Here is a 27,845-nt window from a genome sequence, read left to right as displayed (position 1 = left end):
GTTGTGCAATTAAAAAAGATGGGTTTTATTTATGAAATACCTTAAGGTCCCCGTCTTACCCCACCTTCCCCTATCTTCGTTCCTGTTAGTCGCAGCGTGATGGTTTATAGCCTAAAGCCTTCCTCGTTGAATGGTCTTTTCAACACAAAAAGATTCTTTCAATTTGGACCAGTAGTTCCTGAGATTAGCGCGTTCAAACAAACAAACAAACAAACTCTTCAGCTTTATTTATTAGTATAGATACTGCGGGCGTCGAAAAAAAAGTTAAATACATATTTTTCATTTTGTCATATCATTAAAAAGTAAGGAGGATAAAAAGCACTGAATTAATGTGAATTAACTTAGCTAAGGGGTAAATTGTGTTTTTTTTAATTCAGATCACCACCCACCATCAAATTTACGACCGTAACAACTTAACATAACCTCGATACTTATTTTTAGTATCTGACGTTACAGCTGCAAAATAAATACATCATCTGTCAAAATTTCAACTGTCTCACAATGACAGTTCATGAGATACAGCCAGGGCCCCGATTCGGCTATTTATAATGGCAGATGAATGAATGGCAATTGGATTAAACTGGAAACTATTCCTATTCTCTTAAGCATTTTGAAAGCATTTCTGCTGGGAGTTTGATGCTCTGCTTCTTCTCTCACAGCTAAAGCACTTAGGAAGCGGTGAAGGGTGAGCGAAACTGGGTGCTGTCCAATGTAATCTGACCTTCAAAATAATTGTGAGTGTACAGGCCCATACTGAATTATTGAATTTTCATTTATTATGCTTTAAATAAAAATAAATGCCTAATAAAAATAGGTACAATTTCAAATTTAATCCAAATGCCATTCATTCATCGGCCGTTGTAAATAGCAGAATCGGGGCCCAAAAACACAACCATTATAACCGAACGAGCTTTGTAAGCAACCTGGCCACTTTCAGTGCCTTCAACCTGCAGTAAGGTGCGCCGGAGAATTCGTCAGCTTGTTACGTAAGACAGAAAGTCTGTAATTGAGAACTGGTTTGTTTATACTTAGCTTACGTTAGGTTGTGTGACGTCACAATGACACGACGTTCAATAGTGTGGCATCGAAAGTCTTTAGTTGTGTGAGGTGTTGAGGTGTGTCAATTAGGTATAGGTATTGGTACCATTTATTTAGAGACGGTTAAGTTTCGGACAAAAACGGAGTCCTTATTAAGTTAATTATGAGCTGACGCGACGGCAGGAGAGGGAGTCAATCTACTCGTGATATCTCAATAAAATGCATATGTGAACTATTATTAAAAGAAAATTTGTATAATACCAAGTATTGTTCTTGGTTAGTGATTATAATTGTGCAAGCTTTGAACTTTGAGTAAACGTGTCCCATTAAAGTTAAAAAAACACTCAAGTCACATGCACAAGACACCCAGACTCAGGACAAGTATTCGTGGAGCACACAAACGTTCGTCCTACGCGGGGATCATTCCTCCGAACCCCTGTACTTGGCGTGGTGACCTCAACCACTTGGCTAACCATGCAGTATTTATTTATTTCCTTGCATTTGTCACAAACTGCATAAAACCCTAAATTATTTTTTTAATACGACTCCCGCGCTAAGGAATTTAATCCTTGTGTCGCGGGGTGTTTCACAAACATACAATTCACATGCACAATCATTTTAACTCGGTCAAAACAAAACTACTAACTTCCACTTTCCCGCCATTTTTTACAAGTAGTTAAATAGGTTTCCAATATAGTTATAGTTTTAGATCACGCGATGCGTCAATAAAAAAGTAAAATGAACATAAAAATATAATTGTGTGATAACTTTTTATATTCATCCTCTTTGGTTAAACTACAATTTTTTTAAACGATAATTGTTCAACATTTTTCTGCATTTTTCAGGTTAAACTGGCAAAAACTGGTCAGCTACGAGTCGGACTAGCAATATTGAGGGTTCCGTACAAAGGGCCTAAAGTACAATACAATTGCAAAAATAGAAACACCCATCAAATTTCTGACCGTACCAAACATAGTTTATACTTGATTTTCATTAATTTGTTGTTACAACAGCAGAAAAAGTACATATTTTTAGACAAATTTCCACTACATTACTTATCAGGATTAAGGACTTTGGTGACATACGGACGGACAGCGAAACTTGAGTAAGTTATAGGATTCCATGTGAAGTATCTCTGAGTTACAAATAACGTGTAACTATTAGTGAAATAGTGCATCCTGAGATTACCTCTATATCATCACAAACTAACAAAAGTTGCCTCTTCTAGTATATTAAATTCTCGTGTCACGAAATTCAACTGCTCCAAAACGGCTGAACTGATTCTCATGAAATGTTGTAGGCATTGGGCAGGTCTGAGGATAAGACATCTTTTTCCCCACGTTTTTATACACTCACTTTTCTTGTTTGTCGTTCCGTTTGGATTTTTGCAACACAATTTTGAGGCACTTCCCGATAAGCTAGCAGGCTGAAATTTTCAGGGTAGCTTAAAACCCGATGAAAATGCAATTTACAACTTGCAATCATAACTATAAAAACGACAAGACCGAATTTAATAAAATGAAGTCACATTTAAGAATGTGTTTTAGATTTTTTAAATCTATTAATTATAATTTTGTATCTGCCATACAAATTACCGAAATCCGAGTGGTTGAGGTCACCACGCCAAACCCACTGAACGCGACGTGTCGCGGGTTCGAACCCCGCGTAGGACAAGCATTTGTGTGATCCACGAATACTTAAGTCCTGAGTCTGCGTGTCTTGTGCATGTGACTTGAACGTTTGTGAAACCCAAGATACAAGGATTAAGTTACTCAATGCGGGAGCCGTTAGTATTCGTATACTTTTAGTAACGTAACACCAATATGTTAACTTGTTAAAGATGTCTTTCACCTCCTCATAGTAAGTAAAGTGTGATGGTTATACTTGTATGTGATAAGCTTGCGTCATTAATTCATAAATTATTTTAAAAGATAGATGATTATTTTAACGATTTGCTAAGTTATAACTTCAGTATAAGTCCTTATATGGGTGACCATCTTTGTAATCACGAGTTCCTCCGTGTATCGGAAGGCACGTTAAATTGTGGGTCCCGGCTGTTATTCATACATCTTTGACAGTCGTTACAGGTAGTCAGAAGCTTGAAAGTCTGACAACCAGTCTAACTAAGGGTATCGTGTTGTCTGTAACTGGGTTGAGGATGTCAGATAGGCAGTCGCTCCTTGTAAAACACTGGTACGCAGCTGAATCCGGTTAGACAGGAAGCCGACCACAACATAGTTGGGAAAAGGGTAGGATGATCACAATGATGTACGAGAATCTAGCTAATGTTGGGTTGGTTTTTATTACAATTGTCACTTTATTTTTCCCGATACCTACTATTAATCCTACTAATATTATAACGCGTAAGTTGGTACGTATATATGGACGTTTGCTCCTCTTTCACGCAAAAACCTGGGTTTCACAAACATTCAAGTCACATACACAAGACACCCAGACTCAGGACAAGCATTCGTGGATCACACAAATGCTTGTCCTACGAGATCGAACTAACACGTCACGTACATTAAATTTGGCGTGACTTCAACGACTCGACTATCCGTGCATTCAATTAAATATGACCGACATTGCAACTAAAAATAACTTTAAAAGCATAATTTCTTTAAACATAGCACTTTTACTTACCAAGACATATAAACACTATGATTAGCGAGACAAGCCTTATTATTTACGCTACAGACGTGTTTTTATAATAACTGTAATAAACTCTTGTAGACAAACTTTCAGTTGAGGAAGTGAGAGAGTACTATACGATTGTAGAGCACTATCTCTTTTCAAAAAATACATTAATATTCTCCTCAAAGATGGGCCTTTTACTTGTAGCTATTAAATAGTATGTTTTGTTATTTTTTTATTATGATAAGTATCTTTTAAAGAGTTTATTAGCTGTTATGAATAGAAATGATATTCCGTGTGGTAAATATACATTATTTACAAAGCGTCAAAAAAGACATCCTCATCCCTGCCAAAGTCGGGAAACGCGCCCAGAAGGCTGGCTGCATTGCCACGTTGTATGGCAATGCTAATTCTTTGGGCAAAATATAGACCAGCCTTCTGATCACGTGTAGAGTCGACCAAACGCTTTGCGAGTTCTTTATACAACGTGGCAATGCAGCCAGCCTTCTGGGCACGTTTCCTGACTTTGGCAGGGAGGATGTCTTTTTTGACGCTTTGTAAATAATGTATATTTTTCTTTTTACATTGATATAGTTTTAAAAATGTAAATATTAGTTTAGTTTAATTTATTGTAATAAATAGTGTGATAAATTGTGTATTAAAAAAACTATTTAAAAAGTATGGGGCTGTCGTTTCGCTTGATTAGAAAAAAAAAAAAGTTAAATGCAAGGATGATAAATTGGAAAGTTTAGGATCTACTAATGAGCTGTTAAAATCAAGTTTGAAATTAAATACAACGTAGAAAAACGTAATAAACAGTTTATTTTAGTATCTGTGTTTATAGCGGCGACAGAAATACAAAATTTGTGATAATTTGAACTGTTTAGCTGTGTCTTCATGTCTTGAGATGTAATCTTGGTGACAGATGACGGACAGATAGCCAATCCCGAGTAACATGAGGATTAGATTTAGGTTTTTATCCTATGGATAGAGAACCTTAAAAAGAGGTTTTATAGGTCGAAGTTATTTATTTCAGTTTAAGTCAGTAGGTATATTCTTTTTTACTATATAGTAGATACTGTAGATAGCCAAATAGGAAATTAACGAGGTATCGTTAACCGTTTTATATGTTTACGAAAATAAATAGAATTCCTGAAAATTTATGATATTTTTCATAAACAGTAATCTACTTATTTGATTTTTGTAACATTTTCTTTGAATATTTTTTGTTTTGTTAAATGAGGTCATTCATTTTCGTTCACGAAAAATTTATTTATTTTCCTTTTTTAACCTAGAATTATCTATGTTAAGATACCAATATTAATAAATATGAGTATTTATATCAAAATATTTACCATTTTCCTAAACATTTACTCATAGTAAACAATTAAATGCATTTTAGAGGAAGGCTGAAAAAAAAGTTGCATCATGACATAAAACATAGGTACAGCCAACGTAAAAAAATATTTGCAAAATATAATGTTCCATTACGTAAATGTGCTCAAAAATATCTCCAAAGTCAATTTGACTATTAATCTTAAAATTATGCATTATTTAACGAATTTTCTAAACTAATATTAGAGACTCAAACTCTGCAAACTTCCATACTAACAACGCAATTCATTTTATACTTTAACTTATGTACTTAAGGTTGAATTTCCTTTGCGCGTGTCTTAAGTGGCCTTTGGGCATAGTGACTCGTTGCGTATAGGAAATGGCACCCCACTTTCTTTACAAGATATCTCATGAACTCAGTTCCAATACTTCTTTCAAACACACAAGACGCGCCTAACATATGATAAAAAACATAAAAAAAGTCGGTTGGCCGAAAAACCGATGACAGGTGTCGAAAATTATGAATTAAAAAGTTTGTAAAGTTTTGGCGCGGAATGCAGTGACAGTTGTGTTTTATTTCGAGTGTATTTTTTTAATTGTTTGTGATTTTGGATTCTTTTTTGTTTAAGTTTTCCGTTTTTTGAGGATAAAATGGTGAGTGTTTATTTTATTTACTAATTAATTGTAATTTTAAGGATTACAGGAGTAGGTAATACATTTAATTACAATTTCTTTTAAAATAAACGGATCCATTTATAAATTGAATTGACAAATAAAAAGGTTGATAAAGCGAAAACAAAATTAAAATCTAAATATTTATTAAAATTTCGAAGCAATTTTACTATTGACTCTTAATATCCGAAACTTTATATTTTAATTACTTTGGCAGACAAAGTTTTGCCTTTGCTGTTCATACATAATTTATAGCGCATAAATATTAATTAAAAACTTAATTGTTGGGTTTATGAAAGCGCCATATTTTTTATTACCATCCATTATTTTCATTGTATTTTAAGATGAGTAATAAAATTTGAACTATTTTATAGCGTAATGAATGCAATGCATTTATTTTGTATAAGTTTAAAAGTAAATTATAAGATGATTCGTCTTTTTCAGAGAGCATTTATTTAGTGAAACGTTTATTTGATTCTTACATACGTTTTCTATTTCAAATTTGTGTCTGTTGCTATAATAAGTAAATCCATAATATTATAATAAAGGCTAAATGAATTTGAATAAAGTGAAATGATTAAATTATACGCAGATATTACAAATTAGGAATTACGATTTCAACTTATTTTTAACTACTACGGCTTTCGCGAAAACATTAAGTTTATCAATGAATCTTTAAGAGTAGGTTTATCCATCCACAACTTAAGTTGTTCTTAATGTAATAATGAGTAAGGACAATATAATATTGTGATACTTAAGTATCACAATATAATCTTATGTCCTTATAATCTACAATTTCTTTGGTATAAAATAAATATTAACTTAACCTAACATTATATTTAGGACATAAAAATAACATCAAAATTAAAAATTAGACGAGAATATAACCTCAAAATAATTACGCAGAAGTTTATAGTATGCTTACAAACATATATTTAGATGATATAAATAATTAGCGCCATTTTTTCTCTTGTATAATATAAATAAATCATTTTCAATGTCATTTGTATATCATTGACAAAAACTATGAGAATATCGCATTATTTTTACGTTTGACACTTTCTCCGACATTAGCATTTATTTGCATGGCATAGACAAGAGATCTTTGAGCATAGACAAGACTCTCTAGAAGAAAGTGATTTTACACAGCACTTTAAAAGCTTTGCAACTATTGTCAATAGCACGGAGAAAATGAACACGTCTAAATAAATAGCCAATTTTAAAACTTAATTTCGTATTTTACTGGAAAATTTGTAGAAAAAGACACTGGTTATCGTGAGTCTGACTGGCGAAATTGAGGATTCTGTACCAATATAATAGTAAAATGGTTACCCATCATATTTATGACCGTGTCAACAGTTGTTTAACCTCGATTTGATTTGTCTTATTTGTTGTTGTGTTGGAATCAGCTAAACATCCGTGAACGTTGAACTCTCTGTCTATTATATGTTTCATGAGATGTAGCCAGGTAGACTTACAGACAGACATCGGAGTCTTAGTTATCGGGTTCTGTATTTACTGTTTTGGTACGGAACCCCAAAAAGCAATACAGTATTCTATATTTGTCTGGTTTTGTTCTTTAAAAACACTTCCGCATTTCAATTTAATCCTTGTGTCTTGATTTTAACAAACATTCAAGTCACATGCACAAAGACTCCCAGACTCAGGACAAGCATTCGTGGATCACACAAATGCTTGTCTGTACATATGTATTGATAAAAATAAAGTCTTTACATGTTATAATGATTAAAAGCAGCTAATCTCATGACAATTAATTACTAATGTTGCCATGTTGGTATTTCCTGCCTTTCTATCATTTGAGATCTTTTTCATTTGCACGATTTATCACGATTAATTATTTTCCGTATATGAGCAAGTCAGTGTACTCTTATAAACAATTTCCTCAATTGCTTAACGACTAGGTTTAACACGGAGGTCAAACCCGCGACACGTCGCGCGCAGTGTTGTTGGTTACTTCAATCACTCGGCTAGCCGTGTAGTTATAAATAATGAAATATCTTCTAATATATAAAATTCCCGTGTCACGATGTTAGTTACCGTACTCCTCCGAAAGGGCTCAACCGATTTTTACCAAATTTTATATGCGTATTCAGTAGGTCTGAGAATTGACTATCATCTATTTTTCATACCCCTAAGTGATAAGGGTTGCTCACACTAAAAAAATATATTTTATTTTTTGGACGATTTTTTTTTTATAATGTGGCATTTAAATTATATATACAACTAGATATTATTTATTAGGCGAAACGACATTTGCTGGGTCAGCTAGTCTTTCTATATTAACAACAAATTTTTAAGTAGTAATTTAACACAAAATATATATTCAGCCATTTTACAAAAACATATTTTATATTATTACAATACAATCTTCGTGAAAGCTTTCCATAGACAATATCTTTAACTTTTACAGATGCATGTGGCACGAGCATTTCTAATAGCTTTGCGTTATTCGATAGAAAATCGATGTTTAATCGATTGTAATCGGATGTTCCGAGTAGCGTAATCGATTTGGTCATAGGCTTTCTCGATCAGTTGCTGTTATATGTATATGATGGTGCGTCAAAAGTCGGCCAAGTGTGTCGTAGCCGCAAATGAAAATGGTTCTGTAGCATCGTTTGTTAGAGTCAGATTGAACGACCGCCTATCTGATTTCTACAATACTAGCTGTTGCCCGCGACTTCGTCCACGTGGTTAGAAGATATAAGTTATGATTTATACCTGCCCTGTTTCTTTCACATTTTCCATTGTATCTTCGCTCCTATTAGTCGCAGCGTGATGGTTTATAGCCTAAAGCCTTCCTCAATGAATGGTCTATTCAACACAAAAATTATTTTTCACTTTGACCCAGTAGTTCCTGAGATTAGCGCGTTCAAACAAACAAACTCTTCAGCTCTATATATTAGTATAGATTATTTAAACATTATAACACTATATACTTTTACATTTAGAAAGTATCTACATAGATTATTATGTAAGGTATCGACCTGGGTATGTCGTCAACTTTCTCATCAAGATTTCAAGTTATAAAGCCGTTGTGTAAAATACAACACACCTTGTTTATGGACAGTCAACAACCGACATATAAAGGAGAAGGACCACAATTCGGCGTTTTTTTATGTTTGTAACGTTATATACGGTAACCTCAAGATGTTCTGAACCGATTGTATGACATTCAAAAACGCCATAAACAGGGCCCCGATTCTGCTATTTTAAAATGGCCGATGAATGAATGGCAATTGGATTAAATTTGAAATTATTCCTATTCTCTTAAGTATTTTGCCAATACAATAATTGGAAGTTAATTGTATTGACATTGAGTGTACCGTCCTGCACTGAATTCCCTATTAGTGTGTCGAAAAAATCTTAAAAGAATACGAAAATTATCTGAGGTCAAATTTCATTAATTCATCGGCCAATGTAAATTGGGGCCCTGGTCGAAGATAAATAAAGAATTTGACTTTGATTTTGATAATTATTTTACGACTCGAAAGCTACGCTATATTGTTCGAGATCTTGAATTTTGTTGTTTTTTTCCTAGATTACGTATTTATGTTGCCAATATAATAATTAATAACACAATATCAATTAAGTCTCATACATTTGTTGGTGGGTGACAGACAAATCAATTTGACAATAAAAAATGTATTCATCAGCCATTCAATTTTGTTTATTCTTAGCCTATTTTTACGCACTTAACGGTATTGAAATCAAAGTATTTCTACGGACCGCGATAAAATCCGTAAAAGCATTCGCGTATACCTAAGAAACCACTATGCACTTAACGGTATTTATTAAAAGAAATTTAATTTTTATAGTAACTATCGTGAGACTGATTCATTTTAAACTAGTCGGACACTCCTGATAAATATGCGGGAGTAAACCGATGCATTTATAATTTAATAAGCTATTTAATATATACTAATCTATATATATGTACTAATATATAAAGCTGAAGAGTTTGTTTGTTTGTTTGTTTGAACGCGCTAATCTCAGGAACTACTGGTTCAAATTGAAAAAATCTTTTTGTGTTGGATAGACCATTCATCGAGGAAGGTTTTAAGCTATATACCATCAGGCTGCGACTAATAGGAGCGAAGATACAATGGAAAATGTGGAAAAAACAGGGCGGGTATAAATCATAACTTACATCTTTTTACCACGCGGACGAAGTCGCGGGCAACAGCTAGTTGCAAATATCTTGCTACTGATTTGCTATAACAAGATACGTTATAAACAGCTTGAAAAGTTAAAATACTTTCAAAAACTAGTTTGTTATGTTTAAATACGAAATTTGAAAGTTAATGAGAATTTTTTGTTCACATTCGCTAATTACTATTCCTAACAATCTCTGTCTTGATACAATTTCGTTATTCATTCGAAAATTCACACTTTTAGAGAAACGTCATTTGTTAGACAATGTCAAATTGTGTTGCTATAGCAACCGGTCAAGTGCGAAGACTTGCAATACTGCGGGTTCTGCCAAAATAGGCTAAAGATTTAAACTAAAAGGTTGATAAACAAATACATTTTTATATGACCTCATTTTCAGACGTTTTTTTAAATTCACTTTTCTTATTTGTTTGTCTATCGGGTTGGATTTTTGCAACTCAATTTTGAGGCACTTCCCGATAAGCTAGCAGGCTGAAATTTTCATGGTAGCTTCAAATCCGATGACTATGCAGTTTATAACTATAAAGACGTGGGATTTAGATTTTTTAAATTGCCTTCCTCATTTTAACTTAATCCTTGTGTCTTAGGTTTCACAAACATTCAAGTCACATGCACAAGACACCCAGACCCAGGACAAGCATTCGTGGATCACACAAACGCTTGTCCTACGGATCGCGCACTTTAGATTTGGCATGGTGACCTTTACCACTCCGCTGTTGCTATTCACAGTCACACTTATATTTTTGTAGTTATTTCTTTTCATTGTTCTTCCATAATAGATGTTTACAAGGTTGTCTCGAACAGCGTGTTGTATCTACGTCATATCCGTAATTTAATAGAAATTGAATATCCTGTCAGTTAGATAGCAAGAAATCATTTATTTTATAAACGTTGAAAGTGCAGGGAAGTTGCAATTATATATTGAAATAGTTCTTTGAGAGACTATGATACTAGCTGTTGCCCGCGACTTCGTCCGCGTGGTTAGAAGATATAAGTTATGATTTATACCTGCCCTGTTTTTTCCACATTTTCCATTGCATCTTCGCTCCTATTAGTCGCAGCGTGATGGTTTATAGCCTAAAACCTTCCTCGATGAATGGTCTATTCACGTAAAAAGAATTTTGCAATTTTAAACCAGTAGTTCCTGAGATTAGCGCATTCAAACAAACAAACAAACTCTTCAGCTTTATATATTAGTATAGATTATTGGACTAAATGACAACTATTTCACGATAAATAAAAAAAAAGAATCAACAGAATTGGTTCATTCAGTCCGAAGTTTTGAGGTTACAAATAAAAAACAAAGAACAGACGAATTGACAACCTCCACCTTTCTTCAAGTCGGTTCAAAATAAGTTCCTATCACGAATAGTTGAAATGAACCATTTGTATTGTCACACGTTACACAATTAACATTTTAATTCGTTTAAAAATTCTATTGTTTTAAGAATTCTCATAAGAATCATGTTCCCATGTGACCAAGGTAGTAATACCGTGGTTAAAGTGAGATGAAGATATAGTTTTATAACTCTATCTCTGTCATACAATGCAAGTCTAAAGACGCGGCTTGTATTATGAGTACTAGACGACTGATAAACATAGTTATATATATCTTAAAACGTACATCGTCATCAATCCTAGCCTGGTCCCGACTATGTTGGGCTCGGCTTCCAATCTAACCGGATTCTGCTAAGTACCAGTGTTTTACAAGGAGCGACTGCCTATCTGACCTCCTCAACACAGTTATAGACAACACGATACCCCTTGGTTAGACTGGCTGTCAGACATTCAAGCTTCTGACTACCTGTAACGACTGCCAAAGATGTAAGAATAACAGCCGAGACCCACAATTTAAAGTGCATGCCGAAATACGGAGGAACTTATTACGACAAAGATGGTCACCCATCTACGGACCAACCGCGTCAAACGTAGTTAAACCTGTGATCGATCTACTTATGCAGTTATAGCTTAGTCACGAGATTCTAAATACATACATAATGTAGTCCGTGGTCGAGTGGCGTACGCACCGGTTTCAAGATGTCGCTAGCTCTGAAGTCCCGGGTACGATCCCCGGTCGGGTCAATGTAAAAATTCACATTTCTACATTGTCTCGGGTCTGGGTGTTTGTGGTACCTTCGTTGTACCTAAATTCCATAACACAAGTGCTTTAACAACTTACTTTGGGTTCAGAACAATGTATGTGATGTTGTCCGCATTTATTATTTGTACTATGTGGGGCTCGAACCCACGACCTCTGGTATAGCAGTCAGGGCCACTAACCACAAGACAAACAGATGTCCGTTCTGTTATTTAATCTTTGCCTGTCTCTACAAGTTCACTGACTTTCAAGATCCATTCCCACTTGAGATCTCGCTTTCGTATTTATTATAGACTAGCTGTTGCCCGCGACTTCGTCCGCGTGGTTAGAAGATATAAGTTATAATTTATACCTGCCTTCTATCTATCTTGTAGGATTCAGTCAGCGTTTGCAATGTAAGCGCAAAAAATGTGTTTTTTTACGACCTCACATTAGAAACTTAAAAAATTGTAGCCTATGTGTTATTCTGATGTATAAGCTATATTGTGGTAAAGTTTCATTCAAATCCATTCAGTAGTTTTCACGTGAAAGAGTAACAAACATCCATACATCCATACTTACAAACTTTCGCCTTTATAATAGTAGTAGGATGTGAATTGTATATCTAATTTCTAGATTACATACGAAACTAGTCAAGTTCGGTCATATTTGGTATGTAAAGGGTTCTGTATATTTAAAACAATTAATATTTGATTCTTGGTTCAGTAATCCGAAATAGTGAAAAAGATTGTAATAGTTATAATCTTACTAGCTGTTGCCCGCGACTTCGTCCCCTTGGGTAGAAGATATAAGTTATGATTTATACCTGCCCTGTTTTTTTTCACATTTTCCATTGTATCTTCGCTCCTATTAGTCGCAGCATGGTTTATAGCCTAAAGTCTTCCTCGATGAATGGTCTATTCAACACAAAAATAATTTTTCAATTTGGACCAGTAGTTCCTGAGATTAGCGCTTTCAAACAAACAAACAAACAATTTCTCCAGCTTTATATATTAGTATAGAGTATAGATTAATATTAAAAGTTAAAATTTGTGACATATTGACAGTTTTGATAAAATTATGTTCTAGAAGTGCTTGTCACAATATAACCAAGTTAACACGGGTAAAGCCACATGCAAAAGCTAGCACATTTATAAAATTAATAATTCGCTTCAAAAACGAATTTCTTTCAAGCATTTTACCCAAAAAGCCATTTTTGTCATCCAAACTATTTCACACAATAGCCCATCATTTTCCAAGCCTCATTATTCGAAGCTTAACCTCAGGTCAAGGACGCGCATGTAACTATACGTAACGGTAGTTAACATTCCGCGCATGCGTATTACGTGCCTAGAGTTTAATTGTTTCTATAAAACGTTGCTATGGTAAAACACGTGTTTTTTCTATCCTTATATTAGAAAGAGGTAATGTTTGTCAATTCTTGACTTTGTATGGTGTAATCTAAGGAACGACTGAACCGATTTTGATAATTCTGTGATCATTTTAAAACCATGTTTCTTTTGTGAATGCATCTGGAAACATAATTGAGAATACTTTTTTCTTAAGTGTTAAGTGTTAAGAATACTTTTTTCTCAATGGACTCCTAAACCACTTAACCGATTATAATAAAATTCGCCCACCATGTGCAGTTCGATCCAACTTGAGAGATAGGATATCTCAAGTTATAGTCGCAATTCTTCTAACCACGCGGACGAAGTCGCGGGCAACAGCTAGTATTATATATAAAGCTGAAGAGTTTGTTTGTTTGTTTGTTTGAACGCGCTAATCTCAGGAACTATTGGTTTAAATTGAAAAATTCTTTTTGGTTTGAATAGACATCGAGGAAGGTTTTAGGCTATATAACATCACGCTGCAACTAATAGGAGAGCGAATATACAATGGAAAATGTGGCAAAACGGGGAAAAGTATTCATGTTCGAGGGCTTCCGTTCAAAAATTCCTAACTTATATCTTCAAACCACGCGGACGAAGTCGCGGGCAACAGCTAGTGTTTTAATATGATGAGTCAAGTTGGTATAGAGATGTAGATGACAGTTTTTCAATCAGCAGACATTTCTATTAGATGTTAAGATTTCTTTGACCTTAATGATTGGTACTATCGATCATATACTATATGTTCACTAGCTGTTACCCGCTACCCCGCCCTCGTACAATTCGAAAATAATCCCCACGGGAACATAAAATCAGGATAAAAACTATGCTATATTTTACAATCCATGTAGTGGTCGGCTTCCAGTCTAATCGGATTCAGCTAAGTACCAGTGCTTTACAAGGAGCTATCTCCTATCTGACCTCCTCAACCCAATTACCTGGGCAACACGATACCCCTTGGTTAGACTGGCTGTCAGACTTTTCAAGCTTCTGACTACCTGTAACGACTGTCAAAAATGTAGGAATAACAGCCGGGACCCACAATTTAACGTGCTTTCCGAAACACGGACGTACTCGTTATGACATAGTTGGTCACCCATCCTCGGACCGACCGTCTCAACAACCTGTGATCTAACAATTTGTGCAGTTATAGATTAGCCACGAGCTTTACAAAATGACATATAATCAAGATTGTTCACTTTGATTCCCACGTTTTTATACACTCACTTTCTTGTTTGTTTGTCGTTCCGGTTCGATTGCAACTCAATTTTGAGTATTTTGAGGCACTTCCCGATAAGCTAGCAGGCTGAAATTTTCAGGGTAGCTTCAAAAACGATGACAATGCAATTTACAAGTATAAAAACGGCTGCAGCGATTCTGATAAAATTTGTATCGAGCAACAATTAAAAAAGTGGGTATTTAGGTTATTTTAATCTGTTTTTTTTTAGATGACGTCAATTTCAAAATGGCGTTCATTGCTTCCTATACTTGAACCGCGCTCATCTTTGTAAAGTTGTTTACATTTCAACCTTAACTTTCACGTAGAAAGTAAAACCAGTTTTGCAAAGATCATGTCGAAGATGCGACGTTTTCTTGAACGTTTTATACCTACTGGCTGTGACCTCTGAGATGCTTGGTAGTGGATGTGATGAATGTCGATGTTTTTATGCAGATGAGGGTTGTTTTTAAAAACGGCTTTTTTTATTATCTTTTTGGAAGAAAAAGTATGTCAAAACAAAATATCATGAGCTGAATTAATTTTGTTTTCAAGGATTGAAATTCTAAGATTATAAAATATCTAATTATAATACCCCATTACTAAGGCTCCACCGTCTGTTCATCCGTCTGTCACCAGACTAAATCTCATTTTGCCGCTAAAATAAATCGAATTCAAAATGAAAGTGAGGGTTCAGCAATCGTTGAAACGAACAAAAAAAATGATGGAAATTTCTTTTCTTTAGCGTGTGTACGGACCCCACAATATTATGTGTAATAATGGCTGTTTACATAACCTAATTTATGCCCACAGATGTTTAAAATATGCCCTTGGTCTAATTACAAAAACTATTGGTGTGTAACTATAGATATTTTAGAATTCCGTAATCAAAGAAAGGTCATGGTACCATGTTCCGCCATTTTCCCACGTTTTATACACTCACTTTCTTGTTTTTGTGTTTATCGTTCCGGTTGGATTTTGCAACACAATTTCGAGGCACTTCCCGATAAGCAGGCAATGCAATTTACAGCTGTAAACGGCTGGACCGATTTCGATAAAATTCATTTAAAAGTGTCTTCAAATTTTTTAAATCTATTTATTATACTTTCACTGTTTCTCTTGCCTTGCCATACTATATTCCTTGGTTGGTCATTTCAGATTTAATTATTTTATTTCTAATATTCAATGGATTCATGCGTTCATTTCATTAAGTACCTATTAAAATTATAAGTAATATAATTATTGCAAATGACTATGCAATATCTTATTAGCGTGAAATAATCATATTGGTTATGGTAATAAATACTATAATTTTGCAAATTGTTTATAATTTTATTATTGTTAATAACCGAATCGTATTGCCACCTATCTATACTTCTGTAATAATATTATAGATGCGAACGTGTGTGTGTCTGTTTGTCAGTCTTTCACTTTTAAACGAAGCGAGGAAGTGACGTGATTTTTTAGATTTAAGGATAGAGAGTGATATAAGCTCAATTTGGTCTCTTTCCAGCCCGTGACTTTTATAAAATAAAGGGTGGAAGTTTGTATGGACCATTCCAATATTTTCATATCTAGAAGAAAACTTAAAATCCAGACTTTAAAATTTGTGACTAACATAAAAATAGTTGCCATAATAAAATAAGGAACAAACTCATTAACCCGAATCAAACGCGATCGATGGCGAGAAACATTTTGATGCTCGGTGACTTCCTTATATTTCAGGCAAGACAATGTTACATCTCACTATAATAGAAAACGAATACAAATCTTCTTGATAGCGGGGTTTTTCTCAAACATTCAAGTCACATGCACAAGACACCCAGACTCAGGACAAGCATTCGTGGATCACACAAATACTTGACGTACACGGGTGTTAATTTCCTAAATGACACAAAAAATAATGTTGCCATATTTTAACCAATAAGTTCAAATAAAAACAGACGAAACCACGAGACAACAGCTAGTTATGAAACTTTCGCATTAATAACATTAAAATATAAAATAAAAATGTATTTATACACTTTTATCTGAACCATAAAAATAGTTGATTATTTAAATTCATTGTAAATTATTTGTACAGTGTATCTGTTACTTTAATATGAATACTAATCGCCATGTCACTATGTTAATAACTACAATCAAAACTATTTGATTATTGAAAATAACCGGTTCCGATATTACCTAACTTGCGAAAATGTAAAATCAATAAAATGACTATAATTATAATACATAATTTTGCATAACTTTCACACAACGCCATCTAGTTTCAAACTAAGCAAAGCTTGTAGTATGAGTACTAGACAACTGATAAACATACTTATATATTTATTAATACATACATAATGTAGATAAATTACACCCAGACACAGAACAAATGATCGTGCTCATCACATAAATATTTGTCCTGGGTTGTAATCGAATCCAGTAGCATTCAAGATTAAACCGTTAAAATTTTGTATAAATAGAATCATTCATTCATAATCAAGGAGACAAGGACGCGTAGGACAAGCATTTGTGTGATCCACGAATGCTTGTCCTGAGTCTGGGTGTCTTGTGCATGTGACTTGAATGTTTGTGAAACTGTCTTCTATACAAGAATTAATTCCTTATGGGGATTAATTCCTGTTGCGCTGTTTCTAACAAAGCAGTAATTTAATTATTACTACTTAATCCAATTAAAAAGCTCCTTACTTATATCTTAAACTGTGGCCCGCGGGCCGGTCTGCTATAAATCTATACTCTATACTAAAATATAAATCTAAAGAGTTTGTTTGTTTGTTTGAACGTGCTAATCTCAGGAACTACTGGTCCGGATTGAAAAATTATTTTTGTGTTGAATAGGCCATTCATCGAGGAAGGCTTTAGGCTATAAACCATCACGCTGCGACTAATAGGAGCGAAAATACAACGGAAAATGTAAAAAAGCAGGGCAGGTATAAATCATAACTTTTATCTTCTACCCACGGGGACGAAGTCACGGGCAACAGCAGTCGACAATAACCCTAGGAGAACATCGTAAACCGGTATAAAAACTATCCTATATATTAATCCTGGTTATTAACTATCTCTATACCAAGTTTCGTCAAAATCCGTTCAGTGGTTTTCGCGTGACAGAGGAACAAACATCCATACATACAAACTTTCGCGTTATAACATTACTAGGATATCCGCTCTCACTTAAAACTCAACTACAAAAATGCTTGCTAAGAACAACTATTGAATAAATTACTTAAATTGAAATAACTGGTTTATTTACTTTGCCTCTACGATGTTGGATGGAAGTAGGCATAAAACCTGTTTGCTGTTTGCTCTGTGACAGGTCATGAGCTTTCGAAAACTTTCGATGCGTGCAGCTTACGTAATGACAAGCCTGTTGGTCTCGTGGTTAGTGGCCCTGACTGGTATAGCGGAGGGCGTGGGTTCGATTCTCACCCAGAATGTTAATTTTCAATTCGTTTGTATATTTTTTTCGTTTTTTTTCTCGGTATTTTGGTTTATATGAAACGATTTAATTGATTTATTTTTTCCCACGTTTTTATACACTCGCTTTTCTTGTTTTTTTGTGGTTCCGGTTGGATTTTTGCAACTCAATTTTGAGGCACTTCCCGATAAGCTAGCAGGCTGACATTTTCAGGGTAGCTTCAAACCCGATGACAATGCAATTTACATCTATAAAAACGACTGTGCCGATATTCATAAAATTACAAAAAAGTGACATTTAAAAACGTGGGTTCTTTTCGTTTAACGTGTAATAAATAGCTGTCCTTTATATCCATAAAAAAAAAACATTTTTTTTGTTGTATTTGTAATTATCAAAAGAAGGTTTTTATGACAGAAAAACAACTGTAAAATTGCACGAAAATTTAAGAATACTTAACCACCATATTAAGTGATCCTGACTTTTGTTACGATAGTGATTTGTAGGATCCGCCTTCAATAATATGATCGCACTTGAAACGGGACATACGTAAAACTCAAGTAAAACCGCGGGGCAAAGCTAGTATATCTATATTACTAATATATAAAGCTGAAGAGTTTGTTTGTTTGAACGCGCCAATCTCAGGAATTACTGGTTCGAATTGAAAAATTCTTTTTGTGTTGAATAGACCATTTATCAAGGAAGGCTAAAGGCTATATATAACATCATGCTACGACTAATAGGAGCGAAGATACAATGGAAAATGTGGCAAATACGGGGAAAAATATTCATCTTCGAGGGCTTCGTTCAAAAATTCCTAACTTATATCTTCTAACCACGCGGACGAAGTCGCGGGTAACAGTTAGTGTATAAATGAGATGCACACCCATCATATTTGTCAAGTGGCATGTCGTGTCAACTTTCACTGCTCGTATGTAACCAGTGGTGCGGGTTTGATTCCCGCGTCATAACATCCAAAGAAAGTTGTTTCGTGAGGTTTGGAATGCGTGTATTTATTTATAGTATGACTTTTACCCGTGACTTCTATTCAATTTCTGGTATTATAAGTTTCCCTTTCTATGGAAAATTTGAGTTAAGATGCCTTGAGATAAGTTTGAAAAGAGTCAAGTATTAGTTAGTAATGGTCGTTGGCTGTCCTGTTGGTCTAGTGTTAAGTGGTAATGACTGCTATACTGCAGGTCGTGGGTTCGATTTTCATCTAGGACAAATCTATACTCTATATACTAATATATAAAGCTGAAGAGTTTGTTTGTTTGTTTGAACGCGCTAATCTCAGGAATTACTGGTCCAAATTGATAAAAGCTTTTTGTGTTCAAGAGACCATTTATAAAGGAAGGTTATAGGCTATATACCATCACGCTGCGATTGGTATGAGCGAAGATACAATGGAAAATGTGGAAAAAGCAGGGCAGGTTCATAACTTATATCTTCTTACCACGCGGACGAAGTCGCGGGCAACAGATATGTTTATTATACCAGCATAAGTACGTCCCACTGCTGGGCATAGGCCTCTTTCTATTTAGAAGGTTTGAGCATTGCTCACCACGCTAGCTCACTGCGGGTTTCAGATTCCAATATTTGTAATCCAGGTTTCCTCACGATGTTTTCCTTCACCGTTTGTAAGTGGTGTCTTAGAATAATTAAGAAAATACATAAAACTTTAAAAATGTCACATTGTTACTTTGCTTACGTTGGGATCGAACCTGCACATCGTGCATAAAACCTAAGCATAGAACGACAAATGTTTATGGTAAAGTTTCATTCATGCCTTTCAAGAATATATGACTGGCCTGTTGACTGGCCTGTTGGTCTAGTGGTTAGTGACCCTGACTGCTATACCAGAGGTCGTGGGTTCGATTCCCACCCAGGACAAATGTTTGTGTGATGAGCACGATCATTTGTTCTGCGTCTGGGTGTAATTTATCTATAATATGTATGTATTTAGAACTATATAAGTATGTTTATCAGTTGTCTAGTACTCATAACACAAGCTCTGCTTAATTTGAGACTAGATGGCGTTGTGTGAATATTGTCCAACATTATATTATTATATTATATATGTGTACTAGCTGATTCCCGCTAGCCTTTCCCACGGGAACATAAAATCGGGATAAAAACTATCCTATGTGTTAATCCTGGTTATAAACTATCTGTGTACCAAGTTTCGTCTAAATCCGTTCAGTAGTTTTTGAGTTATAAAATAAAATAAAAGAGCCAAGAACCTTACACTCTATTATAACATTACATTTAAATTGAATTATAAATTATATTAAAATTTTAAATTCAAATTATCATAGTTTTAATTTTTCAATTAAGCATTTTTTTTTTAGGTTTTGCGTTCAAGAGTAACAAACATCCATACATACAAACTTTCGCGTTTATAATAATAGTAGAATAACTCCGTGTATACATTATTCGCTTCATTTAACACACAATTTAACACTTGTATTACAAAATTTGAAACAATGAAAACTTTCGTTTTTAAATAATGTTTTGGTTTCAATAAGGATCGTTGTTATACTCAACCTTTTTTGAAAAACACTTTATTTTGTATGCGAAACATCATTCGGTATGGCTAAGACATGTATTGTCAAAATAGACTGTCATGGTTAAGAGGGCTTAGTTTTAAAAATTCTGTATCTAACGGGGCCTATTGTTGACTACACGGATAGCCGAGTGGTTGAGGTCACCACGCCAAACCCACTGAGCGCGACGTGTCGCGTGGGACAAGCATTTGTGTGATCCACGAATGCTTGTCCTGAGTCTGGGTGTCTTGTGCATGTGACTTGTATGTTTGGAGACACAGGAATTAAATTCCTTGATACAGAAATTTTATTTTTTGGAGAGGAAAAGAAGGAGTTTTCTTAGCATAGAAATAAAAAATAGGATGTCTAAAATAATAACTTAATTAGTGTTAATTATAGATTTACTTTGTATAAGTATTATTAACTAATTTGTTATTCTTGTTGCAGATATTTCGGCGGAGAGTGGTAAGACTATACTTAATATTAGTTAATATTATAAAGCAGAAGTGTTTGTTAGGCTGTTTGAGAGCGGTAGATATCCCATATATTGCAAAGGAAGGATAAATGCCATCACGCTATGGTCATCAGGGGGAGAGCAGTAATGAAATACGTTACAAAACGGATCCCTCTGGGATCGAACTTGAGACCTTGGACTTGTTGGACAAAGTTATAACCAAGCAAATGTTTTATAACATTATCATCCTGCCGTTTCCCCAAATAAGTTGAGGTTGACTGCCAGTCTAACCGGAGACAGCTAAGTACCAGTGTTTTACAAGTAACGACTGTCCAAGATGTGTTAACAACAGCAGGGACCCACAGTTGAACGTGCCTTTTGAAACACGGAGCAGAATTTTTAATTGATCTTGAAAATGAAGTTTGTACTTAGTAATTTCAGAGAATTTAATAATAATATTACACAACTTTCACACAACGCCATCTAGTTTCAAACTAAGCAAAGCTTGTATTACGAGTACTAGACAACTGATAAACATACTAAAATATTTCTAAATACATACATAATATAGATAAATTACATCCAGATACAGAACAAATGATCGTGCTCATCTCACAAACATTTGTCCTGGGTGGGAATCGAACCCACGACCTCAGGTATAGCAAACCTTAGTTTGTCATACATCCGTCGTTTAGTGAGCTATGCATGCTATTTCCTACGTCCCACGGAACCTTCTAGAAGCTATTGACACACTCTCTTTCTTGTTAAACTGGTTTATGGATAGTGCGGGGACATTGTCGATAGATTTTATATCGATATCGACACGGATGTATAAATATTTTATGTGTAAGAGCTAATATGAACAAAGATACTTATATTTACAGGAACCAAGTACTGGCTTAAACGGATATAGTATTTGAATCTTAGTTCCTATTATTATAAATAACTAGCTGTTGCCTGCGGGCCCTCCCGCTATAATATCGAAAATGATCACATGGGATCATAAAATTGGGATAAAACTATCCGATCCGTTCAGTGCTTTTTCAATCAGAAACTTATTTAGACCTCTTTTAACAATATAAAAAAGTATTAGGTCCGAATGATTGAGTGTCTTAATGCATGAAACCTGAATATTTGTGAAACCCCGAAACACAAGGATTAAACGTTAGTGCGGTAGTAAAACATAAATAATAAATAAAATTTATCGACATCCGATTTTCACATCCCTAACGAATCGATAAAACAAATTACTTCCCATCTCTTTGAGCTCCAGTTTTTATCTTTAGCATTGTCTATGATTATGAAACAATAGATCGTCCAATAAACTCTTATTAAAAGTATCTTTTTCTTGTCTATGTGAAGTAGATAACTAGGAAATTGTATGACGGAAGTTGATCCGAAGCTTGATTAGCTAGTTTTTATTTTTAATTAAGAAGCTAATTAATTAGTAGTTGATTTTGTCCAAGACCGAGTCCGTAATGTGGATATCCGAAAACGAACCAAAGTTCGAGACGTCGGAGACACAATAATGAGGTTGAAGTGGACCTGGGCCACAGACCTGGCCACTTGGCCAGACGAAGTGACGGCAGGTGGACTAAGGCGCTGACAGAATGGTGGCCAAGACAAGGCATAAGAAGTGTCGGTCGTCCGGGAGCAAGATGGAGAGATGATATAGTAAAGGTCTCGGGTCGAGTCTGGATGAGGCTGCACAGGACTGGAGAAATAGGCACGAGATCCTGATACATCCTTTTGAAGACTCATTCATAAATATTAATTCGTCTCACTTAGTTACTATACAAAGCGCCGATTTTTCAATCATCAGTTAAGTTTTATCTGACGAATAAATAAATAAATGCGGACAACATCACATACATTGTTCTGAACCCAAAGTAAGTTGCTAAAGCACTTGTGTTATGGAAGTCAGATACAACGAAGGTACCACAAACACCCAGACCCGAGACAATGTAGAAATGTGAATTTTTACATTGACCCGACCGGGGATCGAACCCGGGACCTCAGAGCTAGCGACACATTGAAACCGGTGCGTACGCCACTCGACCACGGAGGTCGTCAAATATGGCCGTTTGATATATTATTATTCTATACAAAATCTGTCAAAGCGTCAAACATATTCGACAGATAAAAGTTATCTGACGATTGCAAAATCGGCCTTAAGTTATAAAAACAAGCATCTCTAGCCCTCCCCAAATAAAATATTGATTGCGTATCAGATTCTTTATTCATCTATCTAGGTCTAATAATATACACCGTGATTGTTTAGCCGTCTTACAAAAGCAGCCCAGTTCATGTATCCAATGACTAGAACACGTTCATGATAAAAAAATAGGTATTTATGAGATTTGAATAAATTTAAAATGCAATTTTTATTCAATATTATGATGCAATTCGTAGTTTTTTAGAAACACAGCTCTGTTGCGAGCGCGGTCCGAGCCTTGTAACAATGGCGAGGGGTGCGGGGTATATTTCAGATTTCTTTTGTTTATTTTTTCTTCGTACTTATTATACTAGTTGATAATAAAAAAATAATAATCGCGCCTAGGGGTATTTTACTTCGGATACATGAACTGGGCTGCTTTTGTAAGACGACTAAAAAATCATGGTGTATATTTTTTAAAAGCGGAATAGTTTGTTTTTTTGTTATGTACACGCTAAACTCTGAAACTATAAGAAAGATTTGAAAAAAATATATTTGGCAGCTCATTTATTGACGATGGCTAGAGAATATATTTATATCATCACGCTATAATAATTAGGAGCAAAACAGTAAAAAATAATTCGTAACTTATGTCTTCATAACCGCACATACAAAGTCGCGGGCAAAAGCTAGCTAAATATCAACGCATATACAACTATTATCATTATCATACTAGCCTTTTCCCAACTATGTTGGGGTCGGCTTCCAGTCTAACCGGATTCAGCTAAGTACCAGTGTTTTACAAGGAGCGACTGTCTATCTGACCTCCTCAACCCAGTTACCTGGGCAACACGATACTCCTTGGTTAGACTGGCTGTCAGACTTTTCAAGCTTCTGACTACCTGTAACGACTTTCAAAGATGTAGGTATAACAGCCGGGACCCACAATTTAAAGTGCCTTCCGAAACACGGAGGAACTCGTTACGACAAAGATGGTCACCCATCTACGGACCAACCACGTCATAGCTTAACCTGTGATCGAATCACATATGCGGTTATAGCTTAGCCACGAGCATATAAAACTATTATATAAAAACAATTTGTACAGTAACATTAGCCACAAAATCATTATAAAACTTAAACCACAAACAAACAAAACGTAATAGTAAATAATTACAAAATTGTAAACGGCATTTCGCTTTCAACAATACAACATTAAAATCGCCCTTAAACCAATGGATTAAAGTTCATTTTCCTACTTCAATATTATAATGATTGATCTACTACCTTCTAACTCATAATATTGCTGTGGTTATAGAATAATATAATATTTCACAACTTTCACACAACGCCATCTAGTATCAAACTAAGAAAAGCTTGTATTATGAGTACTAGACAACTGATAAACATACTCATATATCTCTAAATACATACGTTATATAGATAAATTACATCCAGACACAGGACAAATGATCGTGCTCATCACACAAACATTTGTCCTAGGTGGGCATCGAACCCACGACCTCGGTTTGACCTCGTGTTTTGAAGCACTTCCCGCTAAGCTAGCAGGCTGAAATTTTCAGGGTACCTTCAAACCCTATGACAATGCAATTTACAACTATAAAAAAAGCCTAGACCGATTTTAATATAATTTGAACGAAGTATGTCATTGCAAAACAGTGAGACTTGAGATTTTTTCAAGTTAATAATATATTTACGAGATAAAATAAAAAAAATACGTATCCAATATCTTTTGGAAATCTGTCTGAAGGACTGAACAGTTTTCTTTGACAAATAATCTATCTTGGAACAGAGATTCCGTTCTTCACATTGTGATGCTCTGTGTTACGATTTTACTGCGTACTCGGCTATCCGCCAACAGCAACACGGATAGCCGAGTGGTTGAGGTCACCACGCCAAACCCACTGAGCGCGATGAAATGAAATGAAATGAAATGCGGACAACATCACGTACATTGTTCTGAACCCAAAGTAAGTTGCTAATGCACTTGTGTTATGGAATTCAGATACAACGAAGGTACCACAAACACCCAGGCCCGAGACAATGAAGAAATGTGAATTTTTACATTGACCCAACCGGGGATCGAACCCGGGACCTCAGAGCTAGCGACACCTTGAAACCGATGCGTACGCTACTCGACCAAGGAGGTCGTCAAAGGTGTCGCGGGTTCGATCCCCACGTATGACAAGCGTGAACCACGATCGGTTGTTCTGAGTCTGGGTGTCTTTGTGCATGTGACTTGTATGTTTGTGAAACCCTTCGCGAGACAAGGATTAAATCCCTTATTGCGGGAGTCGTTTAAAATAACCATAATAATATTGCTAACATTAGCTGGTATTATAAGTTTTACTTTTTCACAGATCACGATCTTCGGTTATTTATGTGCACGCAATTGTAAATGGTGTTCTTATTTACTATTTAATGTTCTATATACTTTTATGATATGACAAAAGCGAAAGTATCTGTGTTTATCTGTGTGTATGTTTGTTACATCTTCTCGCCTAAACTTTCATGAAATTTGGTATGGAGTTAGGAGGATTAGCACTGTTTTTTTAACGCGTGGTTTAAGCTTCCCACGCCAAACACACTGACAACGGGATGTGTGTACTAAGGGGTACGTGTTGTCTGTAACTGGGTTGAGGAGGTCAGATAGGCAGTCGCTCCTTGTAAAACACTGGTACTTAGATGAATCCGGTTAGACTGGAAGCCGACCCCAACATTGTTTGAGAAAGGCTAGAATAATCACGCCGATTATGTGACAATATAAAATGCCTATATATACCAACTCTTTGTCCAGGTGTGTCTCCTGCTGGTGGCGCTGGTGTCATCGGTGGTGGCCGAGGAGACGCCTCCGGGGCTGGTGAACAAGGACAGCGACCAGGAATCTGGTGGCGGAGGCTACTCATTCAGGTATGTTGGAAGCTGTTCTGGTGATGATGGTGACGGTCGTTCATATACAGGGGGTTTTTTTGGAATGATTATTCTAATTTTCAGTATGACCTTAATAGCGAATTAAGGCATATTCATATTTTTCATTTCAGATTTATAAAAATGCTTTTCATAAATTGTTATCGTCTACTAGACATACCATCTGAAAGGTGTTGAATGAACGCGGCATCCCTCGGTATTCTGGCCATAACTCCGCAAGATTCTTCTTATTGTCTTTACGAGTACTTTCATTCGAAAGCAAAAAAGTCAATCTAAAAAAATGTTAGAAAGCTTTAGCATTTTTAAAATCAAGAGTTGAGCTTTTTAGCGTGTATTTCATAAACAGCCATTATGGAAACATCTAATCAATCCGAAGCGGAAGTGAGGTGTTTGGAGGGTACATAGTTGGGCATAAGACCAAAGAAAACCTATTGACATTGACACCTGATATCCGAAACAATTTACTTTTATCACTCAATTCATCCTCCAAGTCATTTGGCAATGATGAACGCTACTTCTTTCAAACCGTCGACCAATTAACAATCTATAGTTCACCGGTCTTTAGGACATTCCTGACTATTTATTAAAGGCATTTATTTCGTCTGTTTCCAGGGGGCACAGCTCAGAAACGAGAAGCTGGTCTCTCCAATTCGTACGGCGAACCCCTCCCGCCCGATGCATACGGACCCCCGAGGGATCTATCTAATACTAGTGAGTTTTTCAAGATTATCAGATAAATATATCGACTTTTCCTTCTCGTCATCATCATTCTAGCCTTTCCCCAACTGTTTGGGGTCGGCTTCCAGTCTAAACCGATGCAGCTAAGTACCAGTGTTTCACAAGGAGCGACTGCCTATCTGACCTCCTCAACTCAGTTACCTGGGCAACACAATACCCCTTGGTTAGACTGGCTGTCAGACTTTCAAGCTACTGACGACTGTCAAAGATGTATGAATAACAGCTGGGACCCACAATTTAGCGTGCCTTCCGAAACCCGGAGGAACTCGTAATGACATAGATGGTCACCCATCATGACCGACCGTATCAAGCGTAGCTAAACCTGTGGTCGATCCACTTGTATAGTTGCAGCTTAGCTGAGCCCCACAGGCTTATCATGAAATTAAAAATGAAGAAGTGCTGCAATTCGCTCAATAACTTAGTTGGTGAAACGCCTGGCGCGTATGGTCAGGAGTCGCACGTTCAATTCCTATCTGTGGCTTAAATTTTTTCTTTGCATTATTTGTATTTTACTATCCCATCGCGTGAACTACCCTGTTTTTCTAACCGCCATCAAAGAGGAAGCTTTCTTTCTCTTCTTCCTCACTTTATTTCAAATACTTAACAATTAACTCTCCTTGTATCAACAGTTTCAGATCTCCAGCATTCTGCGCCTGCGCCGGTCTACGGAGTCCCAGACCTCCCTCTACTGAACCCTCCTCCCGGTGCCTACGGGCCCCCAGCTCCCGTAACTTTCCCCAACCCCAGCCAGACCTACCACGGCCCCCCACCGCCGCCATCCAGACCGAAACCCGTCTACGGACCTCCGAAACCAGTATACGGACCTCCGAAACCGGTATACGGGCCCCCGAACCCACCTACGGGCCTCCAAAGAAGATCTATGGACCGCCGAAGCAAAGTCTGCCGAAACCAACGTATGGAGTCCCCTTCAAGCCGCCAAAGATTACCTTAAACAAGCCAGGGTTTGGTCATCCTAAACCCGTTTATGGACCCCCGAAACCAGTCTACGGACCCCCAAAGATAACCTA

The 27,845-nt window shown here is 35.8% G+C and overlaps 1 protein-coding gene and 1 long non-coding RNA gene across 2 annotated transcripts; both read left to right on the top strand.

Moving 5' to 3' along the window:
• The first annotated feature begins 5,271 nt into the window (after positions 1 to 5,271).
• On the top strand, positions 5,272 to 26,032 carry LOC113508868. Its single transcript, XR_003402052.1, has 3 exons — positions 5,272 to 5,661; positions 20,969 to 20,986; positions 25,949 to 26,032. It is a non-coding gene; the product is annotated as an uncharacterized LOC113508868 (long non-coding RNA).
• A 1-nt stretch (position 26,033) lies between these two features.
• On the top strand, positions 26,034 to 27,769 carry LOC113508661 (extensin-like; the record flags this gene model as incomplete). The annotated part of the gene is made up of 3 exons (XM_026891742.1): positions 26,034 to 26,061; positions 26,692 to 26,790; positions 27,447 to 27,769. Coding segments are annotated over 3 exons (450 nt in total), but the record flags the coding sequence as incomplete, so codon positions are not given.
• Between the last annotated feature and the right edge of the window lie 76 nt (positions 27,770 to 27,845).

This window comes from Trichoplusia ni, chromosome 3, assembly GCF_003590095.1.
Source record: "Trichoplusia ni isolate ovarian cell line Hi5 chromosome 3, tn1, whole genome shotgun sequence".
Taxonomy (NCBI): Eukaryota; Metazoa; Arthropoda; class Insecta; order Lepidoptera; family Noctuidae; genus Trichoplusia; species Trichoplusia ni.
The sequence above is the reverse complement of the archived record's forward strand: the minus strand, read 5'-3'. Positions and strand labels throughout refer to the sequence as shown.